This window comes from Ornithorhynchus anatinus, chromosome 2 (assembly GCF_004115215.2).
Source record: "Ornithorhynchus anatinus isolate Pmale09 chromosome 2, mOrnAna1.pri.v4, whole genome shotgun sequence".
NCBI classification, from domain to species: Eukaryota; Metazoa; Chordata; class Mammalia; order Monotremata; family Ornithorhynchidae; genus Ornithorhynchus; species Ornithorhynchus anatinus.
The window spans coordinates 27601082-27622585 of record NC_041729.1 but is presented as its reverse complement, the minus strand read 5'-3'; the positions used below and the strand labels follow the sequence as shown (position 1 = coordinate 27622585).

The 21504-nt window shown below is 47.1% G+C and overlaps 1 protein-coding gene across 2 annotated transcripts in view; it reads right to left on the bottom strand.

The window, feature by feature from the left end:
• XPO6 (exportin 6) overlaps positions 1 to 21504 on the bottom strand; it is a 137734-nt gene that overhangs the window by 20957 nt on the left and 95273 nt on the right. The window contains exons 10-12 of one of the 2 annotated variants that reach the window (XM_029055139.2): positions 13631 to 13739; positions 9467 to 9556; positions 7976 to 8045 (exon numbers count right to left, since the gene is read on the bottom strand). In XM_029055139.2, coding sequence (XP_028910972.1) covers positions 7976 to 8045; positions 9467 to 9556; positions 13631 to 13739 — 269 coding nt within the window. Of the gene's footprint in view, positions 1 to 7975; positions 8046 to 9466; positions 9560 to 13630; positions 13740 to 21504 lie in introns of both variants that reach the window. The other variant, XM_029055130.2, reaches the window with a different exon arrangement.

Genomic DNA, 21504 nt, shown 5'->3' with positions numbered 1-21504 from the left:
GCACTGTTCTAAGCGCTGGGGTAGATACAGGGTCATCAGGTTGTCCCACGGGAGGCTCACGGTTAATCCCCATTTGACAGATGAGGGAACTGAGGCACAGAGAAGTGAAGTGACTCGCCCACAGTCACCCGGCTGACGAGTGGCAGAGCCGGCATTCGAACCCATGACCTCTGACTCCCAAGCCCGGGCTCTTGCCACCGAGCCATGTGGCTTCTAGATTGTACAGTCGTTGTGGGTACGGAACGTGTCTACCAACCGCTAGATTTAACTCTCCCAAACGCTTAGTACCAATAATGAATACTAATAATAACGAATAATAATAACCGTATCCTATGCAACTGTATCCCCCTCTAGACTGTAGGCCAGTTGTGGCCGGGGAATGTGTCTACCAACTCGCTTATACCGAACTCTCCCAACCGCTTAGTACAGTGATCTGCACACGGTAAGCACTCAATAAATACGACCGATTGCAACTCACTCCACTCATCAATGCCGGATCAATAATAATAATAATAATAATAATGTTGGTATTTGTTAAGCGCTTACTATGTGCCGAGCACTGTTCTAAGCGCTGGGGTAGACACAGGGGAATCAGGTTGTCCCACGTGGGGCTCACAGTCTTAATCCCCATTTGACAGATGAGGTAACTGAGGCACAGAGAAGTGACTTGCCCACAGTCACACAGCTGACAAGTGGCAGAGCTGGGATTTGAACTCATGACCTCTGACTCCAAAGCCCGTGCTCTTTCCACTGACCCACGCTGCTTCTATTGCTTCGACTGCAAGACAATCAAACTGCAGCGTGGCTCAGTGGAAAGAGCACGGGCTTTGGAGTCAGAGGTCATGGGTTCGAATCCTGGCTCGGCCACTTGTCAGCTGTGTGACTGTGGGCAAGTCACTTCACTTCTCTGTGCCTCAGTTACCTCATCTGGAAAATGGGGATTAAGACTGTGAGCCCCACGTGAGACAACCTGATTCCCTTGTGTCTACCCCAGCGCTTAGAACAGTGCTCTGCACATAGCAAGCGCTTAACAAATACCAACATTATTATTATTACACTCGTTCACACTGGTTTACAAGGTATGTGCCTCAGCATGGTACAATCAATCAGTGGCATTTATTGAGTGCTTACTGTGTGCAGAGCACTGTCTTACGCGCTTGGGAGAGTACAACGGAGTCGGTAGACACGTTCCCTGCCCACAAGGAGCTTATCGTCTAAATGTCTTTTTTAAAGCAAAACGGTAAAGGGCGCTTTTTACCTCGGGCCACCGCTTATGAAGAATTGCTATTAAATTACATTTACCTTGTGTCTGGTCCTCTTGGGGAGAGCAAATTAGTATCCACGTGTGCGATGGCAAAACTTAGTATTTACTTGTCAGGCTGACAGGTGCAAAGTGAGCACTCTTAGGAAATCTGCATAATTAAGACCTCTGTGGCCTAGAACGCCCGTGCTCTGTTTGAAATTACCATAACATTGGGCAATACGCCCACCGGACTCAGGGTGAAGAGACCAACCGGTCGCGTTAACTCGCCACGAAACACTCAGATCCACCCACACGTTTACTCTAACTCGGCTCGGCAAACTGCTCTCCGAAAAGCAGGGAACGTCTTTGGAGAGGGCTCTGAAGATGAGAGTATTGCAGAACACACGTCCAAAGGGGAAGATTGGCTTGAAAACTGTACCGAGTGTTCCAGCCCCTGTAAACTAGTCTCTTTACAATGTTATTCTCTCAGTGACGGGTGAAAAGGCCAACTGCCAAAATCCCAGCTGAACAACAGCCGAAAAACGGCCTTACACGCTATTAGTCAGCACGAGGGCTAAGGGAATCGTAGGTATCCCCATAGCTCTGGACTGGGAGCCAGAAGGTCTGGGTTCTTCCTATTGCTATTTTGGCCAGCCGGAGCTCTACCATTAGCAAAGAGTTCATTCTATTAATCAATCAATCAACTGTATTTATTGAGGACTTACTGTGTGTACAGCACTGTACTAGGCACTTGGGAGAGTGAAACTTCACAGGATTGGTAGTCTATACTTCGTTCCGCTGCCCGGATCATCTCCCTACAGAAACGCTCTGGGCGTGTCACTCCGCTCCTCAAAAACCTCCAGTGGTTGCCCATCATCCTTCACACGAACCAAAAAGTCCTCACTCTTGGCTTCAAAGCTCTCCATCACCTTGCCCCCTCCTACCTCACCTCCCTTCTCTCCTCCTACAGACCACCCCGTACACTCCGCTCCTCTGCCTCTAACCTCCTCACGGTGCCTCCATTCTCGCCTGTCCCGCCGTCCCGTCCCCTGGCCCACATCCTCCCGCTGTCCCGGAACGCCCTCCCTCCTCATCTCCGCCAAACTCACTCTCTTCCCCTCCTCAAAGCCCTACTGAGGGCTCACCTCCTCCAGGAGGCCTTCCCAGACTGAGCCCTCCCTTTCCCTCTACCCCTCCTCATTCCCCCACTCCCTCCCTCTGCTCTACCCCTTTTCCCTCCCCATAGCACTGTGCCTATTTGCATATATTATTTACTATATTTTATTAATGAGTATATATCTATGATTCTATTTAACTTGATGGTACGGATGCCTGACTCCTTGTTTTGTCATGTGCGTCCCCCGTTTAGACCGTGAGCCTGTCTCTGGGCAGGGATTGTCTCTATCTGTTGCCGAATTGTACATTCCAAGCGCTTAGTATAGTGCTCTGAACACAGTAAGCGCTCAATAAATATGATCGAATGAATGGATGAACACATTCCCTGCCCGCAAGGAGCTTCCAGTCAAAAAGGGGAGGCAGACATTAATATAAATGAGTCAAAGATATGTATGGAAGTGCTGGGAATGGGAGGAGGGGAAATGAGGACGTAGTCGGAGAAAGCCTCTTGGAGATGGGCCTCCGATAAACCTTCGAGGGACCGTCTGTCGGATATGAAGACGGAGGACGTTCCAGGCCATAAGCGGGACGTGGGCAAGGGGTCAGCGGCGAGACAGATGAGATCGGGGCACAGCGAGTAAGTAGTCAGGCAGGGAAGGAAATAAAAAGTCCCTGCACCCACAAAACGTCCCCGCAAAAGCCTTCCCTGACTTTGTACATCCCCCTACACCCTTGCTAACAGACCACAAGCACCTATTTTGAATGGATACATTCGTTTTCACCCACGCGTAAATTCCCGAGCAAGTCCAAAGAGGAATCGAATGGAAAGAGGTAGGGTTCGTTATATTTCTTCAGTCACATCTCTTAATGTTTATAGCCTCAGACTTACACTTCTGGACCGGCGATCATATATAAGCACTTTTGAAACAAATACCTACACACGGACTTGGGTCTGAAGGTTAGATTCTTTTTCTTGTTTCCACCTACATACTACCAACTCCTAGTGACAGAAATAGGTTAAAATTAGATAGCAACCTTAGAGCCAACATGGTTTTCTTACTGCACGATCAGAGCGACGAATGAACATCTGTCTTGAAATTCTTCGTTTAAAGCTGTTCTTCTCTCATCCTACTAATGAGATTCCCTCCCCTGACTCGGAATCAGCTCTTGAGCTGCAAGCGAGTGCCAGTATCTGGTTAACGTCCCACTCGGTCCCCTGGGGCCGGCCGGATTATTTCGAAGCCGACAGAGTCACGGAAAAAAACCGTCACCCTCCAATGCTTAAAAACAGGGCCAGGGCAAGATGATAATAATAACGTTGGTATTTGTTAAGCGCTTACTATGTGCAGAGCACTGTTCTAAGCGCCGGGGTAGATACCGGGTAATCAGGTTGTCCCACGTGAGGCTCACAGTCTTAATCCCCATTTTACAGATGAGGGAACTGAGGCCCAGAGAAGTTAAGTGACTTGCCCACAGTCACACAGCTGACAAGTGGCAGAGCTGGAATGACTGACTTCTAGTCCGTCGAAGTGCGAGGCCACCTGTGGGGCTGGTGCAGTCAACCAATCCGACCATGGTACGTACCGAGCGCTTACTGGGTGTAGAACATTGTACCAAGCACTTGGAAGAGTGAACTACGATGGAGTTGGTAGACACAATCTGTTGCCCTCAGGGAGCTTACGATCTAGTGATCTTGTTCGGTCAGTCCTATTTACTGAGTGCTTACTGGGTGCAGGGCACTGTACTGAGCGCCTGGGAGAGTACACTATAACAATAGGCACATTCCCATAACGAGCTTACAGTCTAGAGCGACTGGGTGGTTTTGCGTCCATTACCAACATGGCCAGTAGCTGAGCTAATGGGAAGAGACCCAAAAGGAGCTGGGGGAAAGTTTACTTCTCACAGGGTCCCCGGCTGGTCTAGGGGAGCACGGGGCTGGAAAGAATTCCTGTCTTGGCTGGCAGGGGGTTACGCTAGGCATCTGGGCACGGCACCATAAATCCAAAGCGCTGTACTGAACGCTGGGCAGAGGCACGAGGATGATCAACTGTGATGTGTCTGTGACCCTCAGGGGACCCAGAGTCTTAGAATCAAGGGGGAGGTTGGAGAAGGACACCTGAGAGAACAATTAATACCATAAACAGAACAAAAACAATGAATTCACAAGGTGGACAACAACAAAAATCACGGAACCATAAGGACACCTTCCTCGTGCTCTCTGGACTGTAAACCTGGGGTCCATCAAGGCCTCCTCAGGGGGTTTCCCACTCTCCCATCACATCGGTTCACGCGTCCACAGCCCTGGGTGAGAGACCCCTTCCTTTTCTACCAATGATACTGCTCAATCCCACTCAGAGTCCCTGGGTTGTCCTTCCCTGCCTGAGGGCGTTACTTCTGGCTTGCTGGGTTTGTGCTCCCACCCCACATCCCACAGCTTGAGTAGGTTTGGCTTAGAAAGGTTATTTCCTTTTAAAATACCGAGCTGTATTCTATACTACCGTCCACCTAAAAGAGGTCGTTTTGCAACCTAATGCACTTTGTAAGCCCTGAAGTCACCCCACGCAAGTTCCAAATGCATTATGACTCTTACACGAAATACGACCGGGGCTCGAAAATTTCAGTCAGGCAGGGAGGCGGCCTTTGCAATCATACGATCTCCTAAGAGGGATTTACTCTGGTGGAAAAGCCGTCATCAGAACTGTGCTACCTGCTCGGAGCACCTCTGCACAGCCGTGGTGGGACTATCTGGATGGTGGTCGAGTGTGCAAGAGGAGGTGAAGGCCAGAGCTTGCATTTGACCACTTGTGAAACCTTTCCAGAGTTGTAAAAGTCTGTCCCATGCAGGCGGGGCTTCACGGAGAGGGACCTGGGCACATGTCAAGAGGAGGAAGGAGGAGGAGGAGGAGAAGAAACGACAAACAGAGCATGCTCGCCTAAGGGCCAAAAAAGCATGGGGGGGTGGGGAAGGAGGGGGGGGGGGGGAGAGAGAATTGGGTTTGCCATTCTTGCACTTCAACAACTGGAAAATTCACTGGCAATCTCAACCCCACGGCACCGTCTAGGTTAAAATGGCTTTGTTAGTTTTCAGAGTGTAAAAATAGCCACCCTAAAAAAGGAGTTGCAAAGCATCGTGTTGGAAGTGGGGAAAGGGGAAGAGTTGTCAAATCCGAGAATCTCTAGCAGGGTGAGCCTGGCCTAAGGTAGAAAATGGCTCCCATTATGGCTGCCGTGAGCTACTGGGGGCTTCTCCCCTTCCATCCTGATCTGGGGTCAGCCAAAAGACCGTCTCTCTACTCTGGTTTCCAACACTTTGGGAATCAAGCTCTGTCCTGCTCCAGCGAGGTCAAGGAGGCAGCAGAGGCAGGAGCCGCGTAAATTCCCAATGTTTAGAACATGGGGCAGGGTGGGACTGTGTCTAGGAATAGCTTGGCAGAGTTGCAAACAGCCTGGAAACTTCTCAGAACTGTAGAGTACCTGAGACATTAATGTTTTGGTTATCTACATTGATAGGTTGATTTTGTTCTATTTATTCTAATATTTGTTCTCTTTGGTGTCCATCTCCAGCCTCCCCCTTGATTCTTAGACTGTGAAATGCCATTTATCATCCTTGTGCCTTTATACCCTGTATCTGCCAGGGCTTCACGAATGCTCGGCAAGGAATGGGTGCTTAACAATAATAACAACAACAGTTGCTATTATTATCAGTGCTCTGAACAGTGCTTGGCACCTAGTGAGCGCTTTACAAAGACCATTATTACTAGGTGAGATTTAGACAGTTCTCCCTAACTCCCGAGGGGCTCCTCGTCTCAGAATCAAGAGGATAAAGGAGGTCGATGATATTAATGACGGTATTTGTTAAGCGCTTACTATGTGATAGACGCATAAGGAAGGCTGAAACAATTAAAAGACCAAACCGCCATAAAAGACGAGGGCAAGGAAAAGTACAATAAAAATAATGTGGAGCTGTGGCAAGAAGAGCTGAATTTCAGACTCAGAGTTCGGCAACTCAGCTGCAGCTTCAACTTCAGGGAGCAGATGTCCAAAAAACGCAATTAATTAGTGAATACATATTTTTCTATAGTATCTGCTAAGCGCTTACTATGTGATAGACGCATAAGGAAGGCTGAAACAATTAAAAGACCAAACTGCCGTAAAAGACAAGGGCAAGGAGAAAGTACAATGAAAATAATGTGGAGCTGTGGCAAGAGGAGCTGAATTTCAGACTCAAGAGTTCGGCAACACAGTTGCAGCTTCAGCCTCAGGGAGCAGATGCCCCAAAAATGCAATTAATCAGTGAATACATACAAATTTTTCTATAGTATTTTTTAAGCGCTTACTACGTGCCAGGCACTGTAGTAGGTAGTGGGGTCATTACAAGCTAATCAGGTTGAATATGGTCCCTGTCCCACATGGGGCTCATCGTCTTAATCCTCATTTTCCAAATGAGGGAACTGAGGTACAGGGAATTGAGGTGATTTGCCCAAGGTCACACAGCAGAGAAGTCAGAGCCAGGACTAGAACCCAGGTCCTTCTGGCTGCCAGGCCCGTGCTCTACTGACTAGCCCAGGCTGTTTCTCTTGAAAGTCCATCTGGTGAGGGTCAGGCGACCTGAAATTTAGATCACCTAGAGATTTTACATTGGAAAATGGGCAATCACGGAGCTGTGGAATCTGACAAAGAACTCTACAGAATGATTTCTTCTACCCTACAGACAGCCTCTTAATATTCCCTCTGTCTTGGAAGGCAGACAAGTATAAATACCACATCATGCTAAAACCAAGGCGATTTTTATATTTTCAGTTCCCTCTGGCTTTAACGAAAACAGCCAGCATAAGAGAATACTGCCGAGGAGATGAAAACAATTTCAATATTTTAAGTCAACAAAGCAAATTAAGAGAACTCAGGAAGACCCAGTGGATGGGTCACAGGCCCGGGAGTCACTGGACCTTGGTTCCAGTCCTTCCTCTGCCACTTGTCTGCTGGGTGACCTTGGGCAAGTCACTTAACTTCTCTGTGCCTCAGTTCCCTCATCTGTAAAATGGGGATTAAGGCTGTGAGTCCCACGTGGGACACGGACTGTGTCCAACCAGGTCTAACCCAGCATTTTGCACAGTGTCTGCCACTCAGTAAGTACTTAACAAATATCATTAAAAAAAGAAAAGAACATGGGCCTCGAAGTCAGGAGATCGAGATTCCAATTCTGGCTCTACCACGAGCCTGCTGTATGACCTTGGGCAAGTCACTTAACTTCTCTGGACTCCAGTTTCCTCATCCGAAAAATGGGGATTCAAGACCTGCTCTCCCAGGTATTGGTCTGTGAGTCTGTGAGGCCCAAGTGGGACAGGGACTGAGTCCAACCTGATTATACTGAATCAACCCCAGCGCTTAGTACAGCTCTTAGTGCACATTAAGCACTTAAACAGCACAGCTACTATTATTAAGAATGAGGCAGCTGGTTTGATTAGGAATTTTCAGCAGGCAGAGCCCTGTCTGGGGTTGAACTGGGGAGGAAAGGTTGACCATACACAATATTTGGAAAGCAACAGAAGAAGTGAGAAAGGACCATTTGTTCGAGTTTTCACTACTGATTAAATAAGAAAATACGGATGAGCTTACCTGTCCCTGATGTGACTACGAACTGCTGTAGTCCCAGGTAAACTTCTAAATTGTCCTGCAGAACTGGGAACTGAAAACAAGCGTGAATGTCAGAAATTGGACCTTTACCACTAGTGACATTAAATCCAATTACTGTGGTGGAGGACATGGAAATCGCATATTGTAGGAACCGACATCCCTTGGACGAAGTCGGGGCTGCAAATGGCGTTCCCGCCAAGTATTTTTACCACAGTAATCAGCAAGACCCAGTGAACCGGTAGAAGCTCCTTTCTTTCAAATTAACAGCAGAGTGGGCGGTAGGGAGAGCGAAGGGACGATCTGGCCGTAACCTTAAGTCCTAGATCCGGGGAGGCCAAAAAAAATCTAAGATGACGAGAGCTGTAGCTAAACTATGTGGGTGAAGCCGGACAACGGTTTCGTCTCTAGCCTTTATCCTCACAAAACGACCCGGGCTTCAAAAGCTACTCATCATCTGGGGCCCCTCTACCCTTCACTACAGATAGCCGACGGTTCTTATCAACGTGCCTGACCGAAAAAGGTTCATCTATCATAAAGGCAGTTTTGCTTGCTGATTTTGTCAGGCATGACTTCAAAACCCTGGTTCTAGATTTCATTCCACAGGCTGCTCAATGAGCAATGGCACTCATTAAAATAAAAGAGACATTTAGCGTTCAAGTTTGAGACAGGCAGACCCCAGGGAAAAGCCGACGAGAAAGCGAAATGGCAATTTCCATGGGAATGAACACAAGGGACTGCTGTGCTGAGCAGATAGAGCCAAGAGCTGATTTACATTAAAATTTTATTTGATTTCCCATCCCTCTGAAGATAAAATGGACATGATGAGATCTTCACAGATAACGCCACTGCTTTGTAAAAGAGTTACACCAGGGCCTAAGATTAAAAACCCAGAGCGTTATGATCACCACAGGAATCGCCACTGGCCTGGAGCCTCCTCAACCTCAACCGGTTAGTTAGGGGGGAGAAAAAAAAAAGAGTTGGAAACGCAGCGGCCTGGATATGGAGCCCTCATGTAACCCGATCATTTTTCTTCTGTTCTTCTGACATACAGCAAAATTCCACTCATGGGCACCATGGTCAACTGGAAAAAAGGATGGGTCTAGAAACCAGGAAAGCCAGGTTCTAATGCCCGCTCAGTCACCAACCTGTGGAAAGCCCTGGAGCAAGTTACTTAACCAATCTGTGCCTCGGTTCCCTTATCTGTGAAATGGGGAGACAAATTCCTGCCTCTCCCTTGCTCACACGGATGCTGTGAGGACAATATGAAACAGCTGACATAAAAGCATTTCAATGAAAGCTCAGGTGACATCAGACTCAAGTTAATACTGTCCTTCACAGGGAGGTGAATGGCCATTTGCTCAGAATCTCTCCCCCGTTCCCTCCCAATCCCCCCCGGCCCCCGACACACACACCCCAACAAGTCCCACGTTTCTCCTCCCCATCGGAATCATAATACAAAAAAATGCCGGTTACCAGTGTAGAGAAAGCGTGGGTCGGAAGGAGTTCCATAACCTTGGCCACTACTTCCAAACTCTGGCGTAAGTACCGCTGCCATTCAGTTTGCTGCTGTGAAGAGAAACAAACGAGTAAGGAACGCCCTTATACAAAATAGAAGGATCTTAGAATTTCGGTTTCCTTGTAATTTTCCCTTTAAAGGCATCCCCCGCAAACTGGGAAAAATCCCCAAACAAACTGTAACTACAAACTAGCTCAGAAGTGGATAGTTTAATTAGGTTGTTATGCTCCTGAAAAAACTCATCAGATCTGATGCCTTTTGAAAACCTGCATTTGACTGAATTTCCCAGAATTTTGTAATTTATCTACAGAACATCAAATGGCCCTGGAATAAGCCAGCAGCTGTTTGGTTTCAAATATTATTATTGTTATTATTAAACAGAGAATTATCAAGACTGTTGGTAGCCCAGAAAGCAGCAAAACACAAACCTTCCAACACAATTTCTCTGTTGCTGTTTTGTGCATTCCAAGTGCTTAGTACAGTGCTCTGCACATAGTAAGCGCTCAGTAAATACTATTGAATGAATGAATGAATAATTTACAATCAAGGAATACCATATTTAATAAGCACTTCCAGCAAACAGTACAGATTTTCCCCATTAAATTATCATGCATCCACCGGAGCCCTTTACTCTCTGAAATTTTATTTGTTCTGTGTATGAGAAACTAAAGACGGGATGGTCAAAGAAGTTATGTTTGCTGCGAAATTCTTCCAAACAGATATACCCAGCAATGGAAGCCGATAATAAGGGTTGTTGTTTTTTCCCTTTTGTTTTCTTTTTTAATGCTATTTGGAAAGTGTTTACTATGCACCAGGCACTGGGGTAGATACAAGCTAATCAGTTTGGACTCAGTCCATGTTCTACATGGGACTCACAGTCTTAATCCCCATTTTACAGATGAGGTAACTGAGCCCAGATTAGTTAAGTGACGCGCCCAAGGTCACGCAGCAGGCAAGTAGTGGAGCCGGAGTTAGAATCCGGGGTCCTTCTGACTCCCAGGCCCGTGGCTCTATCCACTAATAATAGTAATACTAATGTTGGTATTTGTTAAGCGCTTACTATGTGCAGAGCACTGTTCTAAGCACTGGGGTAGATACAGGGTAATCAGGTTGTCCCACGTGAGGCCCCATTTTACAGTTGAGGTAACTGAGGCACAGAGAAGTTAAGTGACTTGCCCACAGTCAGACAGCTGACAAGTGGCAGAGCTGGAATTCTAACTCACGACCTCTGACACCCAAGCCCGGGCTCTTTCCACTGAGCCACGTTGCTTCTCTAGGCCACACTGCTTCCCATGGTTCATATCCTGAAAGGGGAATCTGGCAAACTAGGAGCAAAGATTTTCCAGCCCTCTATTCCTTCCCCAAACAGTACTGTTGGGCGGGGAGGGGTGAAGATCACAGGATTTTTTCCTATGCCCCCATCTTCTCGTCGTTTTGTCGTTTTCATCTTTCCCTTCCCCATTTCCCTTTTGGGGGACAGAAGGGCCCAGGATTAGGGAAGGAGACAAAAGTGAAGAGATTGCAGAGGAGGGAGTGGAGAAGTCATCAACTAACGAGTTCAAGGTGGGGGTTGGCATTTTTGAAAATCCTCAATGTCCGTCACGTGGCATTCATATGCCCCGTTTTATCTTGGCCTCTAATATAATGATAATAGTGCCTTCAACACATCTACGAGATGCCATGGTCCTCACTGGCCACCAAGCATGCTCATTCACCACTTTTTTTGCGGGGGAGTGATGGCTTCTAGCTTTAGTGTACATCCAATTTGGGTCTTTTTGCTGACTTCCACATCTGGCAGCTTTGATGGGAACACAATTTGCCCTGTCTTTTGAAATGCCCTGTTGGATTTTCTCTTGACCCCACCAGCACTCTTGGGTTTTGAGTCAGTCTGGGTCCCGTGATTTTCGGTACTCATCAACTTTCTCCCTGTCTTTCCCCTCTGCTATTTTTTTAATTTTAAATCTAATACCTTTTTAATGTTCAATGCCAGTGTCCTGGGGTCACTTTGAATCACGTGGAGTCCAACTTTTCCAAACAGGTTCCACTTGCCCTCAATAGTTCCCCAGTTCCTTACCACCTAAATTCCCCCAACCCTCCACCCCCCTCACACACACACACACACACACACACACACACATTATACATATATATATATATATATATATATATTCTGCACCAGCACCTCATCTGCATGGAAGATCTGGAGCTCTGCCTGTTCTCAAACCCCAGGGGGAAAATGGACAAATTTTAGAGAATACTATTCCAACGGTCCAGGGTTTCAACCTGCTGCCTAATAACTAAATTTGGCCTCCAGAAGATCCCTCCTACCTTCTCGACTGTCACTGGAACCAGCGTGAACTGAAGGTACCAGCTATTCCTCTATCCCTTCCACTAACCTATCTGCTCCTTCTGGAACACCTATCTTTGCACCTGGTGGGCAAGTTATCATGCAACCTTTCAGGCACCTGAACTGGTACCATCCCTGGGCCTAAAAATCAAATCTTCCATTACTTCCACTTGTTTCTACTGCAAGTTCCGCCCCCTCCTAAGAAATGATGCTCTCAAAGCACTATGGCATCGCTTGAGGACAGATTTGTTCTCTTCCTCTTCCAACTGTCACTCCTTTTTTAGACCTTTCTTTCTGAGGCCTGCTGGGGTGAATTCTCTCTGCTCTAGGCAGGAGACAGCATTACCCTTTGGCTTCTGGAGACCTGGCATCGAGGGATCTAAAAATCTATGGTGGGTCAGGATGGAAGGGAATGTGGAGACCAGGGGGCTCAAGGTGACTGAAGTCTAAACCCCGAGCACTCTGCTAAGCAAATAGCTACCAAGCTGGCATAGATGTCGTAAACAGTTAGCCCCCAACCGGTCAAGAGCCCTGAACCCTGGCCCGGTCTAAGCCCTCATTCCGACTCCTAACCAGAGTCATTTTTAGGAGAATAGAAGGGTTAATACAAAAGCCCCCACCCGGTTCCTCCTTTTACACAAACCTGAATTTAGATTTCCTTCGGACTTGCTCTCCCACTATTAGCTGCTATCCACGGTTCTCATTCTAAAGGGGGAAGAGGGAGATGCGAATGCATCCAGTGGACCTCAAGTCCTCTCTTAGGCAACTCTGATCACACCATAACTGTCCACCGTCCCTCTGGAAGCATTCATTCATTCAATGCTATTTATTGAGCGCTCACCGCGTGCGGGGCATTGTACTAAGCGCTTGGAATGTACAATTCGGCAACAGATAGAGACAATCCCTGCCCAACGACGGGCTTGCAGTCTCAAAGGGGGAGACAGACAACAAAACAGAACAAGCAGTCAGGCAATCACCCCACCGCTCCCCTCTGACTTCTGGCATAGTTGGGGCGGCTAGATGTGATAAATAATACCAAAATGTCCTCACAAGGGGCAACTCACCAAGGGACACACGATCTGCATGGGCTACAACACTCCGTCCCAGGGCCCGGACATTTGGCTATAGCCTCTCAGGACGGTTTGGAACAACGGGCCCTTGAAGCACAGAAACTCTAGGTCCTGAAGCCCCTCCCTGACTCAGGGGGCAGCGGGGAAGGGAAGAAGAAGGGAAGCTGAGCTTCTATCTGGCCCACTTTTTTAAACGTTTAGAGAGAAGCAGCGTGGCTCAATGGCAAGAGCCCGGGCTTTGGAGTCAGAGGTCATGGGTTCAAATCCCAACTCTGCCACTTGTCAGCTGTGTGACTGTGGGCAAGTCACTTCACTTCCTCTGTGCCTCAGTTGCCTCATCTGTAAAAGGGGGATTAACTGTGAGCCTCACGTGGGACAACCTGATTACTCTGTATCTCCCCCAGCGCTTAGAACAGTGCTCGGCACATAGTAAGCGCTTAACAAATACCAACATTATGATTACTATTATTATGACGCTACTTTATACATAGCTGGTAATGCAAACGAATTGCCACCCCTGCACTAACCTGGAAAGATGCTTGACTAGACCAACATTTCAAAAACGAATATATAAAAACTGACTCAATAGGAGCAAACCGTCGCCGGCAGAACCGTCCCCCTCATTTCTATTGACAGTTTCATACCGTGGCATGCTTTATCGATCCTCAATGATTAATATAAGCCTAGCGAGGGATATTTCTTACATCGTCATCTAGGGTCTCATCGTCCAGCTCCTCCAACTGTGCCTGGTTGTACCTGAACTGTATCCGATTCAACACTTCGGTCAGCAGCAGGACCAGGGCATCTTCGTACCTGCAGGGTCAGGGAGATAAAAGAGGGAGTTATCCCTTGCGGTTCTGGTTCTCTGGAGGTGCATGAAGCCATGAGCAAAATGAGCAGTAAATGCTAACCGATCATAATATTAATCTCAATCTTGGTTTACCACGCATCTCGACACAGACTAGTGGAAAGAGCACGGGCTTGGGAGGCAGAGGACCTGGGTTCTAATCTTGACTCTGCCACTTACCTGCTGGGTGACCTTAGGCAAGTCACTTAATAATAACAATAATGTTGGTATTTGTTAAGTGCTTACTATGTGCAGAGCACTGTTTTAAGCGTCGGGGTAGATACAGGGTAATCAGATTGTCCCACATCAGACTCACAGTCTTAATCCCCATTTTCCAGATGAGGTAACTGAGGCACGGAGAAGTTAAGTGACTTGCCCAAAGTCACACAGCTGACAAGTGGCAGAGCTGGGATTCGAACCCACGACCTCTGACTCCCAAGCCCGGGCTCTTTCCACTGAGCCACACTGCTCCTCATAACTTCTCTGTGCCTCAGTTTCCTCATCTGTAACGTGAGGACTCAATATCTGTTCTCCCTCCCACTTAGACTGTGAGCCCCACGTGGGGCAGGGAATGCATCCAACCCGATTATCTTGAATCTACACCAGTGCTTTGTAGAGTGTCCCGGCACATAGTAAGCACTTAAATACCATAAAAAATTATTAAAACCATGGATTGTTACTAGCTCTAAACGAATTCCTTAAGAGATTTGTAGTCCACGCTAGAACGTTCTATAAAAATGCACGCTTTAGACAGTGACAGTCCCCTGAACGTGGGACATTTCGCAGACTAGGGAACATCCATGTTCATCTCCTAATCAATCCATGGAATTGATTGAGTGGTACTGTTTGCAGAGCCCAGTACTAAGCGCTTGGGAGAAACCAAAAACAACAGAATTCTAAGGGTTATATTTTAAGCATTTCACGACAAGTCTTCAGTATTATATTCAATTCACCAGAATATAGCCGTCCAAAGAATGGAATTAAATGGAATAAAAAGTTTTGTGCACCACGTGGCCTAGGTGCAAACGCCAAATCGACAGAGAGCGAGACTAACTAACCAATGCTAACTTTGGGGAGATGAGGAGGAGAAGGAGTGGAGTGATAGCCATTAAAATGAGACTCGACTGCCGGTTACAATGGGTCCTTCTGGCAACTAGGTCCTCTTGGTCGCGTCCTTTTCTAAAGGCACCGATATCAGAGGACTACGAAAGTTGGCTAAACTCCAAACAGTAGCTTGGCAGTCTTTCGGCAACATGTGTGAAGAGAGACCTCAGGTAGAAATATACGCCTGATGATCAACTGATTAGGATGGAATTCTGCCAATGCCAATTTGAAAGAAATCTGCCATTCGCGCGAAGTATCCCTTGGGCCATCGGGTGAAAGTGAGAAGAATCTCGAAGACCACCTCTCGCTCCATGAGCTGAAGCCACCGTCAACAGAATCTGGCGTCTTCCGGATTAGAAACTGCAGTTCCCGGATAGAATGTGGGTAGCTTTCGCAAGTTGTATCGGAAAGGTCAACTGTGACTTGGCTATTTGGCAGCCTGAGTGCAAGCCAAAATAGCTAACGATCTTGATGGAGAACTTCTGAAAAGTCTAGCGGGGAAAAATGTGCAGGGCAGGGTCAGGGCATCCCCTCACCAGACTACAATCCTTTCCCTCAAAGCTGGACATCTGCTGCGGTCGTTCTTGGCTGCCTGACAGGATTTGATCACCTAGTGAAAAAGGAGTGAAAATTTTACCCCACTGGGAGCTAGACTGTGAGCAAGGACTTCTCCTCCAGAGAACAATCCGACACCATTTTCTTTTTTATATTGGTTAAGTGCTTACTATGTGTTGAACACTATTCTAAATCCTGGGAGTAAGTGTGAGTTAATTAGGTGGGAGACAGTCCCTGACCCACACGGGGCTCACTGTCTAAGTAGGAAGGAGAACAGGTATTTAATCCCCATTTTAGAGTCGAGGAAACAGGCACAGAGAAGTCAAGCGACTTGCCCACCGTCACACAGCAAGCAACCGGCAGGGTCGGTATTAGAACCCACATCCGTGCTCCTTCCACTAGGCCACGGTGTTTCTCGGGCTTTGAACGGAAAAGTGGATGTGTTCGGCTTAGGTTTCTTCTCTGCGTCTTTCAGAGACCACTTGTGATGAAGATGGATTCCTGATGTAGCTTAAGAGGGGTTTATTACATATCTTATGTAGAAACTGGCTCTCAGCAAGATTTCCCAGAAAAGTGTTTCTTTTATCTCATTTCCAACAACAAAAAAAAACCCAACTAGAGACACACTGAATAACTGGTACCTTTCTTCCCTTAGTCTCCCTCTAAGGCAAGAAATAAAGAATTCTGGAAGAGATAATAATGTCGGTATTTTAAGCGCTTACTATGTGCAGAGCACTGTTCTAAGCACTGGGGGAGCTACAGAATCATCAGGTTGTCCCTCGTGAAGCTCACGGTCTTCATCCCCATTTTCCAGATGAGGTAACTGAGGCATAGAGAAGTGAAGTGACTCGCCCACAGTCACCCAGCTGACAAGCGGCAGAGCCGGGATTCGAACCCATGATCTCTGACTCCCAAGCCCGGACTCTTTCCACTGAGCCATGCTGCTTCACGCTGGGCTAAGAGATAGGGACCCGCCTCAGAAAAACCAAACAGAATAAATGTAATAATCAATCGATCGTATTTATTGAGCACTTACTTTGCTGAGGACTCTGTGCGAAGCACTTGGGAGAGAACAAATAACAATATAAGAGTCACATTCCCTGTCCACCTCACCCAGAATGACCATAAGATTTAAACCGCAAGGGGCAGGAAGAAGGTCTGGAGGGACAGGACTATCAATCCATCAATGGTATTTACTGAGTGTTTACTATGTGCAGCACACTGTACTAAGCGTTTGGGAGAGTAATAATAATAATAATGTTGGTAGTTGTTAAGCGCTTACTATGTGCAGAGCACTGTTCTAAGCGCTGGGATAGATAGAGGGTCATCAGGTAGTCCCACGTGAGGCTCACAGTTAATCGCCATTTTACAGATGAGGGAACTGAGGCCCAGAGAGGTTAAGTGACTTGCTCACAGTCACACAGCTGACAAGTAGCAGAGCCAGGATTCGAACCCGTGACCTCTGACTCCCAGGTCCGGGTTCTTTCCACTGAGCCACGCTGCTTCTCTACAATACAACAGAGTTGGTAGCTCCGATCTCTACCCACAGTACTAAGATTCGCCACAGGCTTCAAAGAGCTTCCAGAAGCTCAAGCACGAGCGCGTCTCCCTCCCAAATCTCAGACAACGTCAACAAACGGTGGAACGTGCCGAGTACGCTCCCTCAAGCAGCAGCGTGGCTCAGTGGAAAGAGCACGGGCTTTGGAGTCAGAGGTCACGGGTTCGAATCCCAGCTCTGCCACTTGTCAGCTGTGTGACTGTGGGCAAGTCACTTCACTTCTCTGTGCCTCAGTTACCTCATCTGGAAAATGGGGATGAAGACCGGGAGCCCCGCGTGGGACAACCTGATTCCCTTGTGTCTACCCCAGCGCTTAGAAGAGTGCTCTGCACATAGTAAGCGCTTAACAAATACCAACATTAGTATTAATATACTGTTCTGCACAGAGTAGGTGCTCAACGAGTATCCCGCTGATTGACTGATATCGCGCATTCTTACTGCTGATAGTTGGCCTCTAATCTCAGAGGAAACTCTGTGACAGCTACCAGATAACTACATTTTAGGCTCTGCTTTGAAGTCCGAGTTAGGAAACTCCTTCACCTGAAGCTTCCCTCTCAAAACAGAAGTTAGGGAAAGGACAAAAAAAAAAAAAAAGAAAGCGGACGCTTAAAGGATAAGTGGGAGGCCATTTCAGTAGAGGAGAGGTGAGACCCAAACCTACCTCCACCCTCTCCCAGCCCTCAGAAGAGAAGCTATGTGGGAAGAGCAACAAGGAACAGGATTTGTGAGCCCGTCATTAGGGAGGGATTGCCTCTGCCTGCTGCTGGATTGTCCATTCCAAGCGCTTAGTACAGTGCTCTGCCCATAGTAAGCGCTCAATAAATACTACTGAATGATTTCCTTGTCCAGTGAGGGACAAGGCTTTGAGCCACGGCTCCCCACTAATCATGGGGGGCAGGGGGTGAAATGCAACCCCTATAGCCAAGGAGAGCATAACCAGGACAACTTTTGAGGTCTCGGGCAAAGAAGCAACTCCAAAGAAGTTTTAATATTTGAGCTGTGTTTATGAGGCTCTGCTTTTCAACTGTGTTTATGGACTTTGTCAGTTTTGCGAGCAAAGACCTCTTCCTACATGTGCTTTCCCCACCCCATTTTAGATCGGGAGCCCCCTTAAAGTATGGCTGTGGCTCATTTCGTATTCACCGAATTTCCTTTAGTACCTAGTATGGGACCGTGCACTTAATAAAGAACTGTGACGATGACGACAGAGATAAATGGGGAAAGGGGACGTTTTGATTAAAGGCCTAGGCACCAAAACCTGACAGGAAGGATTATCTAGAGTTAAATTGGCCACCTCGCACATTATCCACACTATCAATTTCTCCATCTCCCTTCGGCCTCCTGCTATTTCTGATTCTTTATTCTTCAACGTCATTGGTTTTAAAGCCCTCGATCTCCTCGCCCCCTCCTACCTCACCTCGCTCCTCTCCTACTACCAACCCAGCCCGCACACTTCGTTCCTCTAATGCCAACCTTCTCACTGCACCTCCATCTCGTCTATCTCGCCGCCAACTTCTTGCCCACATTCATTCATTGCATTCAATAGTATTTATTGAATCCGACCACATCCGACCTCTGGACTGGATCACCCTCCCTCTTCATATCAGACAGACCCCACTTCAAAGTTTTACTGAAGGCACATCTCTTCCAAGAGGTTTTCCCGGATTAAGCCCTCTTCTCTTCTTCTCCCACTCCCTTCTGCATCACCCTGACTTGCTCCCTTCATTCATCCTCCCTCCCATCCCCTGAGCACATCTGTAATTTATTTATTAATGTATATTAATGTCCGTCTTCCCCTCTAGACTGTGAGCTCATTATGGGCAGGGATTGTGTCTGTCTGTTGTCCTGTACTCTCCCAAGGGGTTAGTACAGTGCTCTGCACACAGTGAGTGCTCAATAAATACACCTGAATAAATGAACGAAACTAAAGGTGGGAAAGAGAGGGATAACGGAATGGGGAAACTCAACATCGGTCAACTTCTCAATACAAAGGTTGTGGGAGATTATGAGTTTGAAGCCAATTGTTCAAGTACATTGTTTTTAGTTTGTTTCTATATATCCCCCAAATTAGCTCCTCTTTTGACATCAATTCTCTCACTGCAGAGAAAGGTGAGGGAACATTCTCTTTTGTGGAAAGAAAATAATCGCACACTTAACTGCCCAAAATCATCTTTTGGGATGGATTCTTAAATGGAGGCTACATTCATTCATTCATTCATTCGTATTTATTGAGTGCTTACTATGTGCCGAGCAATGGACTAAGCGCTTGGAATGTCCAATTCGGCAACAGATAGAGACCATCCCTACCCAATGACGGGCTCACAGTCTAATCGGGGGAATAATAATAATAATGATGGCATTTGTTAAGCACTTACTATGTGGACAGCACTGTTCTAAGCGCTGTGGGGGGGAGGGGATACAAGGTGATCAGGTTGTCCCACGTGGGGCTCACAGTCTTCATCCACATTTTTACAGATGAGGGAACTAAGGCACAGAGAAGTGAAGTGACTTGCCCGTGGTCACACAGCTGACAAGTGGCAGAGGTGGGATTAGAATCCATGACCTCTGACTCCCAAGCCCAGGCTCATGATAAGCAGCTTTGGGTTTCATTTTGTCAATTCATTTTCAAAGAAATCTAGTCTACCCACTAAGAAAAACAGAATGAGTCCAGCAAAAAGTTAAAGAAGGAGAGTCAAAATAGTCCAGTAAGCTACGGAACGGGACAAAAAAGTAGGAGTCGATCAGTGTGGCCGAGCGGAGAGACAACGGGCCTGGGAGTCAGAAGGACATAGGTTCGAATCTCAACTCTGTCTGCTGTGTGACCTTGGGCAAGTCACTTCACTTCTCTGTGCTTCAGTTACCTCATCTGTAAAATGGGGATTTTAGACTGCGAGCCCCATGTGGGACAGGGACTATGTCCAAAACCAATGCTTAGTACAGTGCCTGGCACACAGAAGCGCTTTAACATATACCATAAAAAAGAAAAAAGACAATAACACTTCCTCTCTTACACGGTACCTGTGAAACAACAGATTGGAGAGCCGATCATTCTTTAAAATTGGATACCCTCCCTCTTCGGAACTGCTGAATTTTACAGTCAAAAATAGCGGGGGATAATTAAACTCTAAGATAGGTTTAACTGAAAAACGCTTAGAGTAACTTCGACTTCGTTTTTCATATTCAGCGTGGCTCAGTGGAAAGAGCCCGGGCTGGGGAGTCAGAGGTCATGGGTTCTAATCCCGGATGCGCCGCTCGCCAGCCGTGTGACTTTGGGCAAGTCACTTCGCTTCTCGGTGCCTCAGTTACCTCATCCGTAAAATGGGGATTAAAACTGTGAGCCCCACGTGGGACAACCTGATCACCTTGTATCCCACCAGTGCTTAGAACAGTGCTTTGCACATAGTAAGCGCTTAACAAATACCACCATGATTATTATATTCAAACAGCACTCCAATAAATGAGAACTAAGTAGCTCATAAAAACAAGCGAGTCTAAGGTGTGTGAAAATTATCTGCAAGCACCGACTCTGCTCCCTCTCATTCCTCTACTGAGAGAAGCAGTGTGGCTCAGTGGAAAGAGCCTGGGCTTGGGAGTCAGAGGTCATGGGTTCGAATCCCAGCTTTGCCACTTGTCAGCTGTGTGACTGTGGGCAACTTCTCTGTGCCTCATCTGTAAAATGGGGATTAACTGTGAGCCTCACGTGGGATAACCTGATGACCCTGTATCTACCCCAGTGCTTAGATCAGTGCTCTGCACACAGTAAGCGCTTAACAAATACCAACATTATTATTATTATTACTGATGCTCCCGGGAAGGGAGTCCCAAAGTTCTCATGTGCCAGGAACCGCAGCGGCAGCAATAAAAGGGCCAATCGGGACAACGATGGGTGAAGGAATTCTGTAGGAATTCTGGGCATTCGGGGCTTGGAGCGATAATCGCATGGTGCTCGGGTCTAAATCCCCGGAGGGCGTGGCTGATTGCGAGGCGCAATAAATTGGGAGGAAGTATGTGTTAGTCTTGTTTTGTTTTCAAGTGAGAATCACACTTTCTAAATTTGTTGTTCCAGGCCTTTTTACTTCTGCTCCAAGTAAAGCGGTGACTCTAACCACAGCACACTCTAACCACCAGAGGAAGACATTTTGATCACTAGAAGATCTTGCGCTCGTTACTCGGGGCGGGGGGGAGGGAACAGGAAAAATAAAGTGGCAAAATTCAAGAGTGATCGAAAGATTAAAAAGAACAGTGCGGTCAGCAAATTAATCCAACAATAAAACAAAAAAGCCCACCGCAGTCTGCTCTTACAACGGCAATCAGACGTAGTTCAATTACGGCTCCTAGAGAAGTCACAGTAATAAGTTACATTTAAGGAATTAGAGAAATTCCTACTAGGCCCTGAAGTAATCATTTTAAATGATTTCTTCGAAAACGTCGCCATCCCTGACAAGAAGCTTACATCTCCATCACCCTTGCTCTTTGGCAAGCACAATAACGCACCCCCAAAACGGGGGGAATGG